The following is a 16,955-nucleotide window of genomic DNA, read 5'->3' as shown; positions in this document are numbered from 1 at the left end:
TGAGGTTAATGAATTACTCAGGGTACGATTCATAAGCAAGCATGTTGTAACAATTAACAATGTAACGATTATAAAATGGAGGTAAAAAAATGAGTCTATTAATAATAGCGGTTCATATGCATAGCGCATTATCATATGATGTACAATTCCGACTTTGACACAGTAAACCACATGTTGCCATTGATTGCACTTTTAAATTAAATCTGGAATTTGTAAAAAGTTGTTTTTCATATGATAATCTGCGCATTGTTGTGGTTGCACTCAAACTCAGCGATTTTGAAAGGATTAGAAGGGCTAATCATTCAATACTTAATTATTTGCATGCATTTTATTTACATGGAAAAATAGATCTCGTTCTCTGTGGCTGTGTTTGTGACACCAATTCAGTTTGTAGCTCGTAATAATAACATGTAAATAGTCTAGTCTTGAGGCGACTTGTTGCACCAATTATTAAACTATTATGCATGCTCTGACATTGGCATTGTTTCCAAGTATTTATTAAACATGATATTTATCTCAGGTGACAAGCATACTTGAACAATGATTATTTTCGTGTAGCAGTGCTGACACGGAAAAATGCATGAAAATAATTTAGAGCATATACTCTAATTTTCAGAGTGAGTAATGTCATCGTAGTGCCAATCTTCTTGTTCGACAAGGATAATATAGTTTAGAATATCTTGTGTTTTCCTGGATTGGATACGTGCACATTTCCGTAGCGAATTGTCATGAGTGATGCTCTGGTAGAACAGTCTCCTCGGTTTGATATAATTTTTAAGGAAATGATTATTATGCAAGAGTTTCCATTAAAAGGTAACACACTTTTCCCATTGCGAATATAAATTTAGATTGCAATTATCATTTTACATCAAACAAATGCACTTTCGTTACATGTTTGACTTATCATTATATTCTTGAACATGTGCCTCAATAAAAGCTGCTTTAAGCTGGTCAGCTGTCCTATTCAGCAAATAATAATTGTAACACCACACTGTATACAGATGTGTGTATATATATCGACGTATGTAGTGGTCACACATTCACTCGCCCATTAATACAATGAGCATTTTACACACACACTAGTTTCCACATATGTGTTGTGTTAAAAAGTTGAACAACTGGAGGAAGGGTGAGAGGTTGCATTATTATGTTATGTTAGTGTGGGTCGGATTTCTTATCTTGATTAGTAACGACATATGAACAGAATTTGCAAAATTCTCGTGACAACTCCTTAATGCCGTGCAAGTCGTCATATCCATACGTATTTACGTACGTACTCCCATGGTTATAATGCGTGCAAAATAATGCTTGTTCTCTTGTGGGTACTTTACATTTTCTCATAAGGAAGAAAACTCAATTAATGTACATGTGCACGTTCTGAATGCACATTTTAGCCTGGTCTGGAGTTAATTGAGTTTAGTCGCTCGAGTCAAGAACCATTCACACGGATGTTTGAGTTTAAGCTCGAATTACATTTCTCACATGAATGGCGACGACGACGTGTGTTTATTGAACTGGGACGTACGTAATTTTAGTTTTGGATTATATTTTTAGGTGGAATGACTGCTCACCAACTGAGAGAACTGTACGTGGCGAGTGCGGCTGGAGGTGGGGGTGCGGGAACGCCACAATTTCCTCAAAATGCGGGAGGACATCATCTCCAGTCCTCGCGACTCTTGGACTTGTCACCTGTTGCGCCCCTCCGCTATGGAATTCGACCCTACGACCCCCTCCAAATGCTTCAACAACAAGGTGCAGTCAACAAATTGCTGGGTAAGGTGCTTGTGCCCAACCCTGCATTTTATTTCATTTTTTTTATTCGCATTGGTCAAATTGATGAGACATAAATATTATGACAAGGATTGAGATCTTTCTCCGTTAAGGCGATGATGATACCGTAAAAAAATGCGTTGATTCCAGTCAAAATCTCACCTTAAAATCAAAACTGAGCGGTTGTGATGCCTCAATTTAATTCGAAAAGGATGATGACTACGCCTTCACTTTTTTTACGAGGAGGGTTCCATTACGCTAACAAATGATTTCAATTTATGATTTCTGCTCAATGAGCCTGACCATTTTTGTTCACATTTACTCTCGAAGAATCACTGGAAGCAATCGAAACACGACACGACTAATTCCCTGACCTTCTCTTCACCTTTTTTACAACAACTGAATACAGAGCAAACTTCGTAAACTGGTAATGGGTTACCAGTTACTTATTTAGTGAAGGAAATGATGGTGTGGTTGTTGATAAGATATTTACGTACCCTTTCCTCAGATAAGGGTAATAATAAAGTAGAAACTCATTCACTCACTCACTCTCAGCGAGAGAAAAGTTACGATCGTATATTACACCTGAAGCGCCAAGATAGTCAGTCGTCTGTGACATTGACATCTCCAGTTCGTTCGGTTGGCCTGAGAAAATAAGAGTCGAAAAGTTATTATTGCTCTCAAGTCTCTTCTGGTCGTCGGGAAGTACGCTCCAGTTACGGAGAAGACCAAGCAAGCAAGCGAGTGCACTCAAGGGTCCTCACTCGGTTAGTGTCCATTGTTTGTTTTCAATTGACGTGTAAAGAGCGACATAATGGTCATTAATACAGCTCTTTCGGCTCGACCACTCTCAGAGCTTAAAGTGCTGCAAGACTAACTTCATTAATTTTTTGTCTCCTCCACTTCTCCTCCAGACGTGCCCTTTGAGAATTGAGAGTGTCGGATGGTGGTTATTAAGTAGAGTCGAGGTGACTTTTTCATTCATCGACACTCCTCCAGCTCAGGCATAATTTACGTTACGACGAGAAAAATGAAAATGACCTGGTTGCAAAAATATAAAATGTATTATTGACCAGGAGACATGAGATAGGTTGGTTTTCGGGCTCGTTTAGATTAACTGCCTACTTAGCTTTTATTATATTAGCAATTTAGGGGACTTGTTTTATAGCTTTGCAAAATTTAGACAAGTTCAAAGATTATGTACACATACACACACGCACGTTGTGAGATTGTACTTTGGGCGACATTTTAGACCCCGTTTCTCTTTTTGCCCCCTCCTCCTGGAGCTTGTCTGGACAAACGGGGAGCAGTGCATTGGGTTCGTTTATGTATGTGCATGAGACAGGTTGAGACGACTCTGCGAGAGAGTAATAAGAATTCAGTGTGACCTCTTTACAAGAGAAAATGGACTGATTGAATCGAAATGACAATTAAACTCCTGCGTCCGTGCTCTCTCTCGAACTAATAAAGATAACAGGAAAATACGGAGTTCACCTTTGACTGGAGGATGGAAACCGCACTGGAAACATGAACTTGTCCATACCTGCCCACTTTGTCTTCATTGTGACACTCGATCCTTGATATGTCATCTGAACAATTGAACAATTTTGGTTTTCTTGAGACTTGAAAACTTGTTGGGATAAGAAAGAAGAAACGAAAAATAATGCATTACTTGCCCACAGAGCGGAATTGAATTACTTTTTTTCTCACTTTATGTCCTCCTATTTTTGATGCCTTGCATTATTATTATTTCGTTTTTGCTGTAGACAGGGCACTTTGGCAGCCAGAGTATTTCGAGCATTTGTATGTCGCTTCCTCAATTAATAGTCTTAATGAGATAAGCCGACTATGAAGAACTTTTAATGGTTTTCATTAACCTGGGAACATACTGGACTAGGACGACTGCCGAGGTTGATGATGTTTCCATCTTCCTAAGGAAAGCATTCAGGGTCTCATATTTCCCTGAGGGAGAGGCCAATGGGAAAAGTGAGACCTGTGATGCTGTCTTGTTACATAAAATTATTAACCATATTATCCTCTCGCCAATGTTGTGACGTATCGATCACTTTATGTAAATTCAATAAGTAAGAATCCAACAAATTTTATTCCTGCTGTGAAGATGGATTTGGGAAGTGGAGTACGATGGATTATTGGCTTGACAGAGTGATTAGATAAAAAATGATGGTGTGTTTCGGTTCTGGGATGACTGCATGAGCACAAACTTGTTAATCAGTGTCTACCCACCCTCACTGCGTTAATGGTAATCAATCAATTATTCGAATCTTGTGATATGTGAGGATAGCAGTTTTAAATTAAAATCGTCTCCTGCGATCTTACTCCAGCATCGTAGGAGCACCAGCATTAAGAGAAAAGTCGAGATGGTAGCAGGCACTCTTTCTCGACGACGACTTGGACGATGGTCAGGAAAAAGTTTGCTTGAGGCAGCTCATTTCTTGTCGAGGTCTATTAATTGCAGCCTCGGAGCTTCCCCTTTCACAAAAGAATGGGCTGATGATGCGCTCCTATTTAAAGATAATGAATTTTGACGGCCAATAATTCAGAATTATAAAAAATTATTAAATTGAAATTGAACAATGAATTCGACTGGATTGAAGCAAACAAGCGTGGAGTTTCAGAGTTAATAAAGACTGAGAGATGTAGATTTGAAAGTTATAATAAAGCCTTTTGAAACAAGACTTGAGATAAACGTGACTATTGTTCGTTCAAAGGTAAGCATTTTTTAAACACGGGTTCAATCGTAAGCAGCGTCGTTTTTAAAATTCCATCAATTTCACAGATTTTAATCTCCTCGCTGTGAAATGAGTAAATAAAATTTACAAAACATTACAAAAAGAGTTGAGGGTGAGATATGCTCCCAAAAATGGTCAAGGAAGGAAACAAGCGTAGTAATGACCAAAAATATATAACAAATAACAAAAGTCGTAAATGTGGACTTGTGAGCGGTTTTAAATTTTTAAGTTTGCCGTCTTTCTCCCCAAATTACAAAAGAACTAATGCAAAAGCCCAGCTGACCCAACGATTGCATTTCTTTGTGTTCACCCTTTCTTAATCTGTAGTCCGATTGTATGTATGAAAATGCTGTTGGTGAGTTAGTTGGTGCAGTCCCAGAGTAAATTGGACAAATTCACGTCGTTGTAAAATGGATGGGAACCGGTTTTATCACTCTTTCCTCTCTCCTCCACCAAAATCATTTCAGAGTAATTGTCGACTTTTAAGTAAAAAAGACATTGTTAGGTTGTAAATATTGTTCAAGATAAGCGAATTTTTGCACACACAGACAGAGAGATGATGAATTTATGTGTATATACACTATACAAATCCTACATATATTTGTTCACCGTCCATGCAAAATCTCTTCCACCACACGAACTTAGTATTTCTCCACGTTATTCCGCGTCCATGTACAAGAGTTGTCAAAAATTAGGGATAAGTGGTCATTTCGCGTACAAAGAATAACTTTTCAACAAAACTTGTAAAATAAACATAAAACATTTTGGAAGTTTAATGTCTTTAAAGCTCAAAGGTTACGCAGTAGTTTAATTGCGGGTTCTATATCCCAACAGACTTTGGTTTGAAGAGAGAGAGACAACCCCTGCAATTACCCACCCACTTGAACCCTGCTGCTGATTACAAACCAGCGTCTCTAAAATTTCGAATTTTGAAACAAAATGCTTCTAAATTGCTCCATCTTCTCTTTCATCTTATAATTATGAAGATGCACTACAACATTCAAAGCTAGTGTGTGTACATATGTATATCGCGTACATTGAAAGGTACTAAAATCCTGTTTCTCATCACATGACCAATTTACGCATCCAACTGAAAACTGTAAATATGGAATGACTTGATTCAATTATTGTTATGCGTTAGAAACGAATCAAATAAATAATGTGTCCCATTGTGAACTTGAATGGGGAAAACAATGAAATTATCGTTATCAACATTATCGTTAGTCGCTCTTTCCTTATTCATTCTGCGCACACGGGGACTTTTTTGTTAAGTTGGTACCAAGAAGTTGATGCCTACGTAGATTAGAAGATGCTAGAAAGATCACAGAACTGTCCGGTTTCGCTAGAAAGGAGTATAATTTGGCCCAGTTTGCCAGTCACAAATAAGTGTTATTGCGTGCGAAATGATTTCAATTATTTATTTCAATCCAATTCAGAATTAGAATGGATAAGAAGAAGACTAAATGCCACGTAAAACCAGTAGCGATTGAGCATCAGACAAAAAAGACAGCGCGGAGAGAAGAATGAACAATAACATAATATTCTTCAAGTCAAATGAGAGCACATTCATTTACACGGCGATTACGGGCGATTAGTTAGTTCTCACAGAGTCAAATCTATTTACTCATGCACGAGATGAGCAAATCCAGTTTTCCCTAAATTTTCTTGATTGGATTCATTTTAAATTGTTAGATCAAGACAAAATCAACTCTTTAATATTCCTTTCTGCTCCCCACCGTCAGTCTCCATTAATAAGAGAAGCAAACGAGAGAGGGATTAGAACCGACCAGAAAAATCTCAACGATTGATGTTCAGGAGTCATAGTCAATTAGGAGCCAAGTTTGATGAGCTCATCCATCCATCCACCTTTCATTAATACTCACTCGGAGCAGGAGGATCATTCATGAAAGATGTAATTTCCAAAATATATGCCTAAAATATGTGAAAAGTTGTGTGAATCATGCACTCTGGGAAATGCTGCCTGTCGCATTTGAAGTATTTATATCGACTCCACAGACATCAGATCACTAAATTTCATGTTATCGCGACAATACTAAAAAAAGCTAAAGCCTGACTCCATTATATTTACTACTCCCTTTTAAATCGTAGAAAGAGAGAGATACATAAATTAGTCGACAAGTTTTATCAATGCAAGTTACCTGATGATGATGAGAATGAGCAGGAGGAATAAATATCTAATTAGGTGTAAACAAAGTGCACACATCACTAATGTATGACCAGTTTGGTACATACGGTAAGGTAATGCAATAGATGCTGTTAACTGGCTGCATTTTTAAGTATGGTTTCATCGTCGCATTTTGGAACTGGAAATTTTCAAGTGTGTTTGTTCCTGTCTTTCATAAGTAACTTTTTGGTCGTCGTGTCGTGTTTTTCCTGCGAAATGAAGATATCTCGGCAAGTCGACTCGTTTGTTATTCTTATGAGACCATCTCTCCTCCTCTCCGAATCAAGTCGCACGATTTATTGCTTGATTCAAACATAGCCAAGATAATGCTTAATTGATAAGCTAAAAGTTTTCCTCATAAAATTCCAACCTGTGCATATTTATTTATTTCAACCAGGCCAACTTTCGTGGTTGATACATATGGATGGATGTGCATGCATGTCGTAAGGTTGACTTTTTGGAGAAGAGGAGAAGAAGAAGACGTGTCAATTTACACCTGTTTTTCTCATCTCTTATTGTTACAAGTAGTAGTAGCAGAAGTAGCAGCAGCAGTGGTGGGTTGGTCGGCATAAGCAGTTCTCCATCGTTCTGAGACGGAATAATTTTAGCGATTAAAAAGAAGATTGTCGAGTGGCAGTTGCAAATTGATTTCACATTATTACGGATGTTTCTCTAGTGGTGCCACTGCTACTTACTCGTTCAACCCAACATGCTCATTTATTTTCTGGGTATCTTCACTAAAATCAACAGAATTGAAATGGTCATGACTAATCATGCATTTCTTGCTCACCGTGGTGGTGAAAATTACTTGACAACACAAAGATGGATTGTATTGCAAGTGCAAACTTGAAGGTTGATGCTGCTTGAGAGATTTATTCTCATCTTTGATTACCATCTGTCGTCGTCCCCTCATCTGTACGGAGTCGATTGATTTTTTCATATGATATTCAATGGACAAAGGATGCGCGTTATATAAGTACCTTCGTATTCACATGATCTGAACTCATTATGTTCAAACCGTTTGCACGATTTGATCAAGAAATTAAGGAATTAAAAATTGTACTAATTCCACCGCATGCTTAATTTTAATTTCTTTTTCTTGCCATGAATCCATGTTGTCGTTGAGGTGAGGTGACGTGATGAATGGTTTTAAGTACAACCTGGTGGTGTCAAGTTGCCTCAATAATAAAAGTCGGTAAATATTAAATATGCACGATGGATTTGCAGAAGGGACGTGGAAAGTATTTGGGTCATTTATTTAGGCACACAGAGAGTTTTTTTAAGCCAGCCATACACAAAAAGATGAATGTATTGATCTTTTATAAGTGTGTGTGTGCTTCTTGATACATTTATTGTCATGTGACCATCCCACAATTATTTATGAACGATGGTCTTAAAACGCAAACTAATGTTGTTGTCGATGAAAGAAAAACGCCAATGTGCTGTCCTACCATTAATAGCAATAGAATTATGTAGATGTGCAGGCGGTTGGGGGCAATGAAGGATAAAATTTTGGCTGACGTCGTCTGGTTAGTAAATATGTTGAACAACCGACGACGACGACGACGGTGTGTGTGGTAGAAAAAGTTTACTAATTAATTTGAGTCAGTCTAGTTGAGCAAAGGAAGGAGGTGACAGGCCTTATGACAGGTATTCACACATGAATAAACACTTTTGCGGTGGTCGCTTGTTGAAAGATCGGACATATAAATAATCATTTGTCACGGCGGCCGTCTATTCAGTTGGAGCATTTTATTCAATTAATAAAAGCAATTTGATTATCCATCCCCCTCTTCTGCCCGTTTCTTGATATTACAATTTTTCACCGTCTTCTTCTAAGGTGCTGATTAATATCAGTACAAAGTCCCGTTCAAGTTTATTGGTCGTCGTCATTTGCGGTATCATGGTATCATCATCGCGTGGAATTCATGAGATTATTGTGGTGTATGCATGAAAGAAAATACAAATTATGTTCTTGGCAGTTCAATTTTTTGACCGCATTATTTCTTTTTCTCTTTTAAGGATCCCTCAGACCACCTGGAATCATTGGAGGGAGCAAACCAAAAGTGGCGACGCCAACAGTTGTTGCAAAAATTGAGCAATACAAACGAGAAAATCCGACCATATTTGCCTGGGAAATTAGAGAGCGGTTAATATCTGAAGGTAAGAATTTAACAGGGTACACATGCACTTGTGCATGTAAGCATTGATGTGGATGATGCGCGCCTTGTTCACATATTTATTATTTATGCAATTAATCTATTAGGAATAGAGAAAGATTTATTAGCACGCAGTCATAAAAGTCTACTTTCCAACAACTTCGTTTACACGATTGGGTTTTGTCTCGAATCAAAGAGCAAGCAAAAGTTACGAAGCCACATAAATGTGACGCAGATATGCAGAAATGTCTCATTTTCACTCTGTCCGTATCACCTTGTCCACAATGTTACACACCTAGATTAAGATTTACGCTTCAAGAAGTGACGAATTTCTTTATTCAGAAATTGACTGGATTCCATACACCCAAAAGAAAACATGTTCAATTTAACCAACGATGGCTAAACAGCCAACGCTCTCCTATCTGCTGTCCCCACTTCTGAGAGTTTTAAGGGGAAAATAAGTGGGTTATTTAGCCAAGTGGTGGAGATGATGTTCAGCAAAAGCAGGTTCGGTGTGATGTGTACGTGTAGAATCAGATAAGTGAAGAGACGCGACTTTAATCTGTAAGCATTGGATGTGGCCAATAAATCAGACCAGCAGAGAGACAACTTCACTCGAGCTGGGTGTGGTGGTAGAGGAGCGGCGTCTTCTTCATCGTCGTCGTCTTCTTCACACTACCAACTTTTATTCCATTTTATAGTTCAATGGGTGACCAACAACTGGAAGGAACTAACCAACCGAGGCATACAGTCAACTCTTCTTCGACAACGACGACGACATCTCACTCTCACTAATAATATAATTTAAGCCGTCTTTTAGCTCGTCGTCATCAATCCTTGGTGCACCCTACCAGTTCGCATACGGTGTATCTTTATGCTATTGCATCCCCATTATCGCAGAGTAGATTGAACTTTCGCTGCTGAGAATTTACCTATTTTCGCGTCCAGTCAAACTGTCGCTGTTTTACGAAAAGTGTGATGCATTAATTACCCAGGTCTTTGTTTCCATCAGCGCTTTTCTTCTCTGTGCCTTTGGACTTGATGAAATTAAGCAAATAATGGGCAAATAACAACAGCAGAAGGAATTAGTAGTTGATTCATTATTCTCCGCACAAAGAACAAGGACACCTTTCCTTTCTAATAACAACCCTGTGGCAGTGTGATGTCCGACTTTTGCATATCGTCGGAAAAACAAAAGCAGAGGCTTTGATTTAAGCGTAATAAAATAATGTGCACATAAACGAAGGCATGAGAAAGGAGTTAGAGTTGCATGATTCTTAATTATGCCTTGAATAGAAGTGGTGTTGCGGTTATATTAATAAAATAATGCGCACAACCGAGTTGGTCTGCCGGCTTTGTTATTTCTTGACTGCTTCTTCTTCCTCGTCCCTTGTTTGACCAACTCATTGTTGCCCCACCAGCACCATCGCCGTCATTTCTCCATTATGTTATTCCTCCTCGTCCAAGCTTAATTTAGTTTGAGTCAACGATGTTTATGCTCAATGTTTACGTTACCGCCCAATATTTAAGCTTTCGGCGCAAGAAGAGACTCAAATTGTGCTCACATCTACGTACATGTGTAGAATTGTGGTATGCACGGCGTCGTAATAACAGATGCATACAACGCATGTAAGGGCAATGAATGCGTGGTAATCTTTGGTTGTTGAACTCACCGAGTTTATGAGCATTTGTGGTATTTTCCCCGGCTCACAGGCAGACCAGGTAACAATGAATGGTACACAATTGACGAGGCAAATCAAATCATGTCGAGATTGATTTGTGCTCTTCTATAGCTTCCATTCTCGTATCCTCTGGGCAATGACAACTTATTTTTAAATTTGATTCCTTCGTGTATTGCGATCAATCAGCGCAGCCATCCGTCCGTGGGTAGTAGTAGCAGGCATATATTTATGTATGCATATTTATGTATGTACAGTAGTGGTGGTGAGCAAATTCGATCATGTTACTGTTGCGTCGATCGAGAATGTGTAATTTGTGATGTGGAAGTGAAGCTACATATTTGCGAAGTGAAATATGACATGCACTCGATCTTTAGCATAAGCGAATTTGAGTATATGGCACCATTCCTATCTTTGTAATGAGGGGCTCTGAAAATAGATTATTAAATGTTGAAAATAACAATTGGCAAAGTGGTGCTAAACTTAGAAAGGGTTGAAGCCATAAAAGCTCGAAGGGCTTGCGTCGACCAGAGGAGTGAGTTGGCCAAATTTGCTGGAGGCAAAGGTTTCGAGGAGCGAGGACAGGTGTCTAAAGCCATTAATCAAAATTAATGAGATCCTTTCGTAACACAAAGAAATCTCATTTTGTTCTAACAAAGTTAATCCGATCCATTGAATTAGATTGTAACGCCACCACCACCTCCAATTCCTCCTCTTGTTCAAGAATCAATGGGCTTTTGTTGTTATTTTCGATGAAAAACTAACATCTCGCATTCTCAACGTTTTCCCCATTTTCATTCAAGAACTAGTCAGAATTGTGATGAGTGATGGCCAAAACAAAAATAAAAAGTGAGGTCGAAACAATTTTTTCAAGTACAATTTTCAAACGCACAATGCCAAATAATATCGTTAAATTGATTATTACATTCTCTAATTTTTTTAATTTAGAAAATATTTTTTTTTGTAGAAAATAATCCAACTTCAAAATTTGCATGCATTTTTTATTAGTTACACTATCCAATCGATCTCTTCTTATCTTCCTGAATGAAACTAGATGAACTCGAATGATTGACGATATCTACAAGGAATCTCAAGCATACTCAAGATCTCAAGTTTTTCTGGGTAGAGTTGTGAATGGATTTACTTTCTCTGGATGAATCAGGTTTCCATTTAAACGAAAAATATCCCACATGATAAAATGTATATTTGATACAATATCAGTGGTGACCAAGAGTTGTAACATAGTGGAACCGGTTTTATTGGTATCATGTTGCACTCCAGCAGCAAGGACTTGTGGTCATTTGTCAATTTGCGACTTTCATTCAAACTTTTCAGCATTGAGTAAATAAGATGCACATACGTGTAAAAGAAAGGAAGGTGTGTTTCTGTGATGGCGATGATTTTGAGAGATTGTATACAAATATTTCGCATAAGATGATCTACCTGATCGACCTTTGTGGATGCATTCTTCTTCGTAAATATGGCAATCTTCTCATCCTCCAAAAATAATTGGTTTCTTGCTCATTCGTCAATTAAGCAACGTGAATGCCTGCTTATGCAATATTATTACATAAGCAAATATTGAGAATGTCCTGCACGTATGTATAATTTGAGTAATGAGCGAGACCTCATGATGGGATTATTGTCACTTTTTGTATTTTTTGCATGTTATAGTTTTACCATGTGAAAACGAGTTTTCATTAAAGCCTCGCTCAAATTTGTATAGAAAACATGAAAGAAAAACAATACAAAATGTTGTTGTTGGTCATTGACAGGGGCACCAATTTCACGAGTTTGTCTTCAATTGGGTAGTAATAACCAGTTAATTGTGTGTGTGCAGTTAATTTGTCAGGTGTTGTGGTTAAGTGAGAGGAAGGATGCAATCATAATTTGAAAAAAGAAGCTAAAAATACGCATGCAAAACTTTTGATAATGCTTTTTCTGCTTGCTAAAAGTCCTCCCATTCATTCTCGCGTCGTGTGTGACGTTGTTGTAGAAATGGTGCTGGACTTCACTCCTCTTCACCTTTGGAAATTTATGGTACGGCGCAGGAAGAGAAAAGAAAAGATTGACTGCCTTAAATTTTAACAACGTTGGTTTGTTGTGTTTATAATTCGTAATAACTCGCATCTCATGAATGTCCATGTGGCAAGTGGCTGAAAAGCTGTGAAAGAAAATGCAGAAGCTGATGATAAGTCGTTAAACGGCCGATAATACAAGACCGGGTGGACAGAGGGAATGAAGGATGAGCAATAATCATTGTTTTCTGTAATGGATTTCTATTTTATGACGCACTCTCCCGTTGCCTCGTCTTATGAATTTCCAATCAAACCTTTCCCAACTCTTAAGTTGCAGTCGCATATTTAGCAGAATATTTAAGAAGCACACTTTGCTGCTGCTGCGAGTAAAGTGCCAAAGTATTGCCTGCCAAAGCGGTGGGTGAAAGGTTTTGTTATGCTTGACTCTGCTTACATTACCTTGATTTACAACCTCTTTCACGCTGTAGTGGTTCACAAATTATTTAAATTCAAGTGGTAGCTGGTGCAATTCAATTTGCGTTGGGCAATCTTACGGAGGTGCTACCTACATGTCGTCAACAACATCTGCCAAATTGTATTTGCACATGCATAACAATTGCATTTGGCTCTTATCTAAGAAGAACCCCTTCCTCAACTTGTAGTAATAAAGACGAGGCTTCTTGAAACTAGTACCTTTTTTCCTTATTAATTTGCAAATATTAACTTATAAATATGTAAATATATGTACATTATTGATGGGTTGTAGGTTTATTGTGATGAAGTATGTACAGCATGATTCTGATTAGCATACATTGTACTCATTTCCATGTTACAACAGCTATTAAATCATTTTTCTCAATTTTCACATAGGAGTCTGCACCAACGCCACGGCCCCCAGTGTTTCAAGTATCAATCGGATCCTCCGAAATCGGGCGGCGGAGCGAGCAGCCGCAGAATTTGCGCGTGCTGCCGGCTATGCGGGTTTGTATCATCCTTACGCTTTCCCCTGGCCGGCAGCAGCAGCGGCACATTTGTGGTCACCACTTGGACCCTCGGCGGGAAATCCAGGGGGGTCCCCTCACGCGGCCCTTGCCTCCTTAGCGGCTGCATCCGCCGTCGCCCATCCGCCCACGTCCACAACCGATCTCCCTCATGCGAGCAGCCACTCAGCATCGTCCACGCGACCCTCCTCGTCCGACAATGAGAGTCCCAGCATTCGCAACCACAATGGTAAGAAAAAAATGCATTTCGAATATAACCAAATTTCTTATAGGTAATTAGAATGTGAAATAATGCACTATTTAGAAACCGTAGCACGACTATTCTTCAAAGTCTTTTCACTTTGTGGGGTTTTCCAGAATGCACAGATAATAAATACTCGTTCATCATCACTCCGTGGTGTTAATCATATCTGGGCTACGGTAGCAAAAAATGTGTTTGCTCAAAAGTTGAACATGACAGGACAATTTGAAATTTGAATTCTTATCCAACCGACTTTTACATTTTACATTGGTGTCCGTCCATTATGCTGGGCTTGTTAACACCCTTGTACAAAACCATTATTAGCACAACAAGACTTTTTTAATGGATGCTTGAGGAAAGCGAGCAAGCAAACAAAAGAGTGATTAAAACGAGGTTGATAAATTAAAAAGAGTTTGGGCAACGGGCAAGAGAGAGAGAGATGGCTCGAGTTGGTTGGTGGATGAGTTATCGACAATTAATAAGCAAACGCTATATGTTCAAGAGAAAGACTCGTGTAAAAAATATTTGTTGCTTCTTTATCTCATAATGAGATCTGATGGTTATCTCTTGACCACACTTGACGTGCGTACTACGAAGCACACCACCACTGAAACAGAAAGGTATGCTAATCATAATTATTTTTACGCTGCTGCTCCGATATAATTTTAACTGGGGAAATGAACCAGGAGAAGAGCAATAATAGCATTAGTTAATTCTCTGATGGCAAGGGAGGCATGCAGCAGTTATTATATGGCGATGGACCGTATACACTTTTTCCGGCATTTTTCATCTACACCTTCTGAACTCAAAATCATTTGCATACCACGAGGACGGTTAAAAAATTGACCGGGAAAGATTGACCGGGAAGGAAGGATAAGTGATTAAATAATATCACGTTTATCAATAATGCGTTATCCCATCTCTCGCTCTCTTTCCTCGCCTGTAGAAGTTAAAATATTCACACTTTGTAAATCAATCAGCTTGGAATTTTGATGCGGAATTGCACCTTCGTCCTGATTTGTAAACCAACAAAACATATTTACATTCAAGATGGATATGTGTAATATCTCATAAAATCGAGTAAGTCAATCAGGCTAGTCCTCATGCATAACTTGGGAAGTGTAAGCATGAAGAAATTCCATTACAATATTTCACGGTGGAAAAATAGGTAAGGATTTTATTGAATCGCAGTAGTATTGCTTTGTGATGTGACAACTTGTGAGATTTTATCGGTAATCAAATAATGTGCTGGACCATTACTTGTCCCTGTCACCTCAGTCACAATAATAAAGATATTCTTGAGAGTAGGCGTTAACTGACAAGTCCACATTCACTGATTTTCATGGACTTGACTTCTACACTGCAGTTCTATTAATGTTTACTTTTCGCTGCTTCTGGTGGTACATGGCTACTATGTATTCTTAGTTTCTTCTTGACAAGTATTTGTGTTCTATTGTTGACTCTGTCAACCTCAACTATGTCCATATTGGTACTAAAGGATGTAGCAAAAGTTCGGTCACATTTTTGAAAGGCTGTTAATTCCAGGTTTCTCATGATTATAAGTTTAGTTTTTCTGGGACACCCCTTTGGGTCACCCAGGTCGGTTTTGTCCTTCAATTTCTGAAATTTGTGTAATAAATTTCTATACAGTTATACCGGCACATCCTAATTTATCTGCAATTTCTTTGAATTGATACTTATTTCAAGCTTTCATCCCATTGCTAGGATGCTTGTGATTAGGACATCTTCGGTTCACGGTAAAAATTTCAAGTAAAAATATTCAAAAGTTACAGCTAAATCTAGGCCTCGAGCACAAAAATAAATGGACTGAATTTTTGTTACACACTTTAGATTATTGTATAATAATAATGACATGATGATGATGGACGTGGATATGATGTCACTTGATTTGGTTTGATTAGTGAACCATTATGTTAGCATAATGGTGAGGTGCAAATGCATACGGTGCAGACAACGTTATTTAAAAAAGAAGCATATTTTGATACATAACCAGCCAATTAAAGTAAAATAATTTCTCGGTATTTCAGTTGAGGTTGAGAGCCGCAACTCTGAAGATGCATCCCTCGGAGCAATTAGTGGGACGGACAGCGATGGGGAAGTTCCAAAATTTCGCCGCAATCGGACAACTTTCACTCCTGAGCAACTGCAAGAATTGGAGAAGGAGTTCCAGAAATCTCACTACCCATGCGTTACGACGAGAGAGCGACTCGCCTCCAAAACCAATCTCTCAGAGGCCAGAGTTCAGGTAAACTCCTCTTCCTTATTGTCTCCTGTTTTGTCCAACTCTTGCCGTAGATATTTACGTACAAATTATCGCTTTCTACTCCGAGCAACTTAATTGATTAAGAGAACCGCAGCTCTCACTTTAATCAATTGAACTTGCCGAATTTGTGTGTACAATGAATCAGCTACAGGTACGAAGACCAAGCCGACGAGGTAGCCGTTTATCCAGTGTAATATTATGCACTTTTAGTTGATGAAGATGTACTCGTTGGATTAAAATTGGTGGTGTTTGTCCTTGCATGAGTCATACTCTTGGGTTTGGACATTGATAAAAGGTGACCCTTGGCATGGCAGTTAATTCGATGATTGGGAATTCCAAGGGATTTATTTGAATGTGAAGCAGAGTCCAACAACAGGGACAATCAGTCACATTGGATTGGCTTGTCTAGATAAACATTTTCATCATCGTCAGCATATCACGGATGGGTTTCGTCTCTTCTTCCTCTTCCTCTGTTTATTCGAGAGGAGGAAGAGTTGAGAGAGAGATGGAAATTGATCTCAGCATCATAATCATAATATCACCTTTGAAGGAGTCTCACTAGTGGATTTTTATACGGGGATGAAGGAGGAATTGTGTGCTTCTCCTGACTCCTGTCATTTGTAGGCATTAGACATAGTTAAGCACATTATTCTCTCTCCGAGAGATCCGATCATTTTTCACCCTTTCTTCAATTGCTACATGTGTATACGTACGCCAACATCATGATGTTCCGAAGTCTTTCCTCCCCTATAAAAATCCTACATGGCGTAAGATCACTACGCATACATTATCTGTGCGGCTTTATGGCAGGAGGATCTTATCAGTATCAAACTGATTTATTTCATGACACATTTTCATGCACTTCTCT

The 16,955-nt window shown here is 38.6% G+C and overlaps 1 protein-coding gene across 4 annotated transcripts in view; it reads left to right on the top strand.

Annotated features, from left to right (window-relative positions):
* The window catches only part of LOC110851009 (paired box protein Pax-6), a 32,364-nt gene that overhangs the window by 1,600 nt on the left and 13,809 nt on the right, over window positions 1–16,955 (top strand). For 3 of the 4 annotated variants that reach the window (XR_004835149.1, XM_022098635.2, XM_035852965.1), the window contains exons 2-5: window positions 1,555–1,773; window positions 8,728–8,868; window positions 13,432–13,791; window positions 15,852–16,069. Coding sequence is in view for 3 of the 4 variants with exons in the window: in XM_022098635.2 (XP_021954327.2) it covers window positions 1,555–1,773; window positions 8,728–8,868; window positions 13,432–13,791; window positions 15,852–16,069 (938 nt within the window). In the remaining variant the exon portion in view is untranslated. The remainder of the gene's footprint in view (window positions 1–1,554; window positions 1,774–8,727; window positions 8,869–13,431; window positions 13,792–15,851; window positions 16,070–16,955) is intronic. The other variant, XM_035852964.1, reaches the window with a different exon arrangement.

This window comes from Folsomia candida, unplaced genomic scaffold (genome assembly GCF_002217175.1).
Source record: "Folsomia candida strain VU population unplaced genomic scaffold, ASM221717v1 Fcan01_Sc006, whole genome shotgun sequence".
NCBI classification, from domain to species: Eukaryota; Metazoa; Arthropoda; class Collembola; order Entomobryomorpha; family Isotomidae; genus Folsomia; species Folsomia candida.
This window is presented reverse-complemented; position numbering and strand designations above follow the sequence as displayed.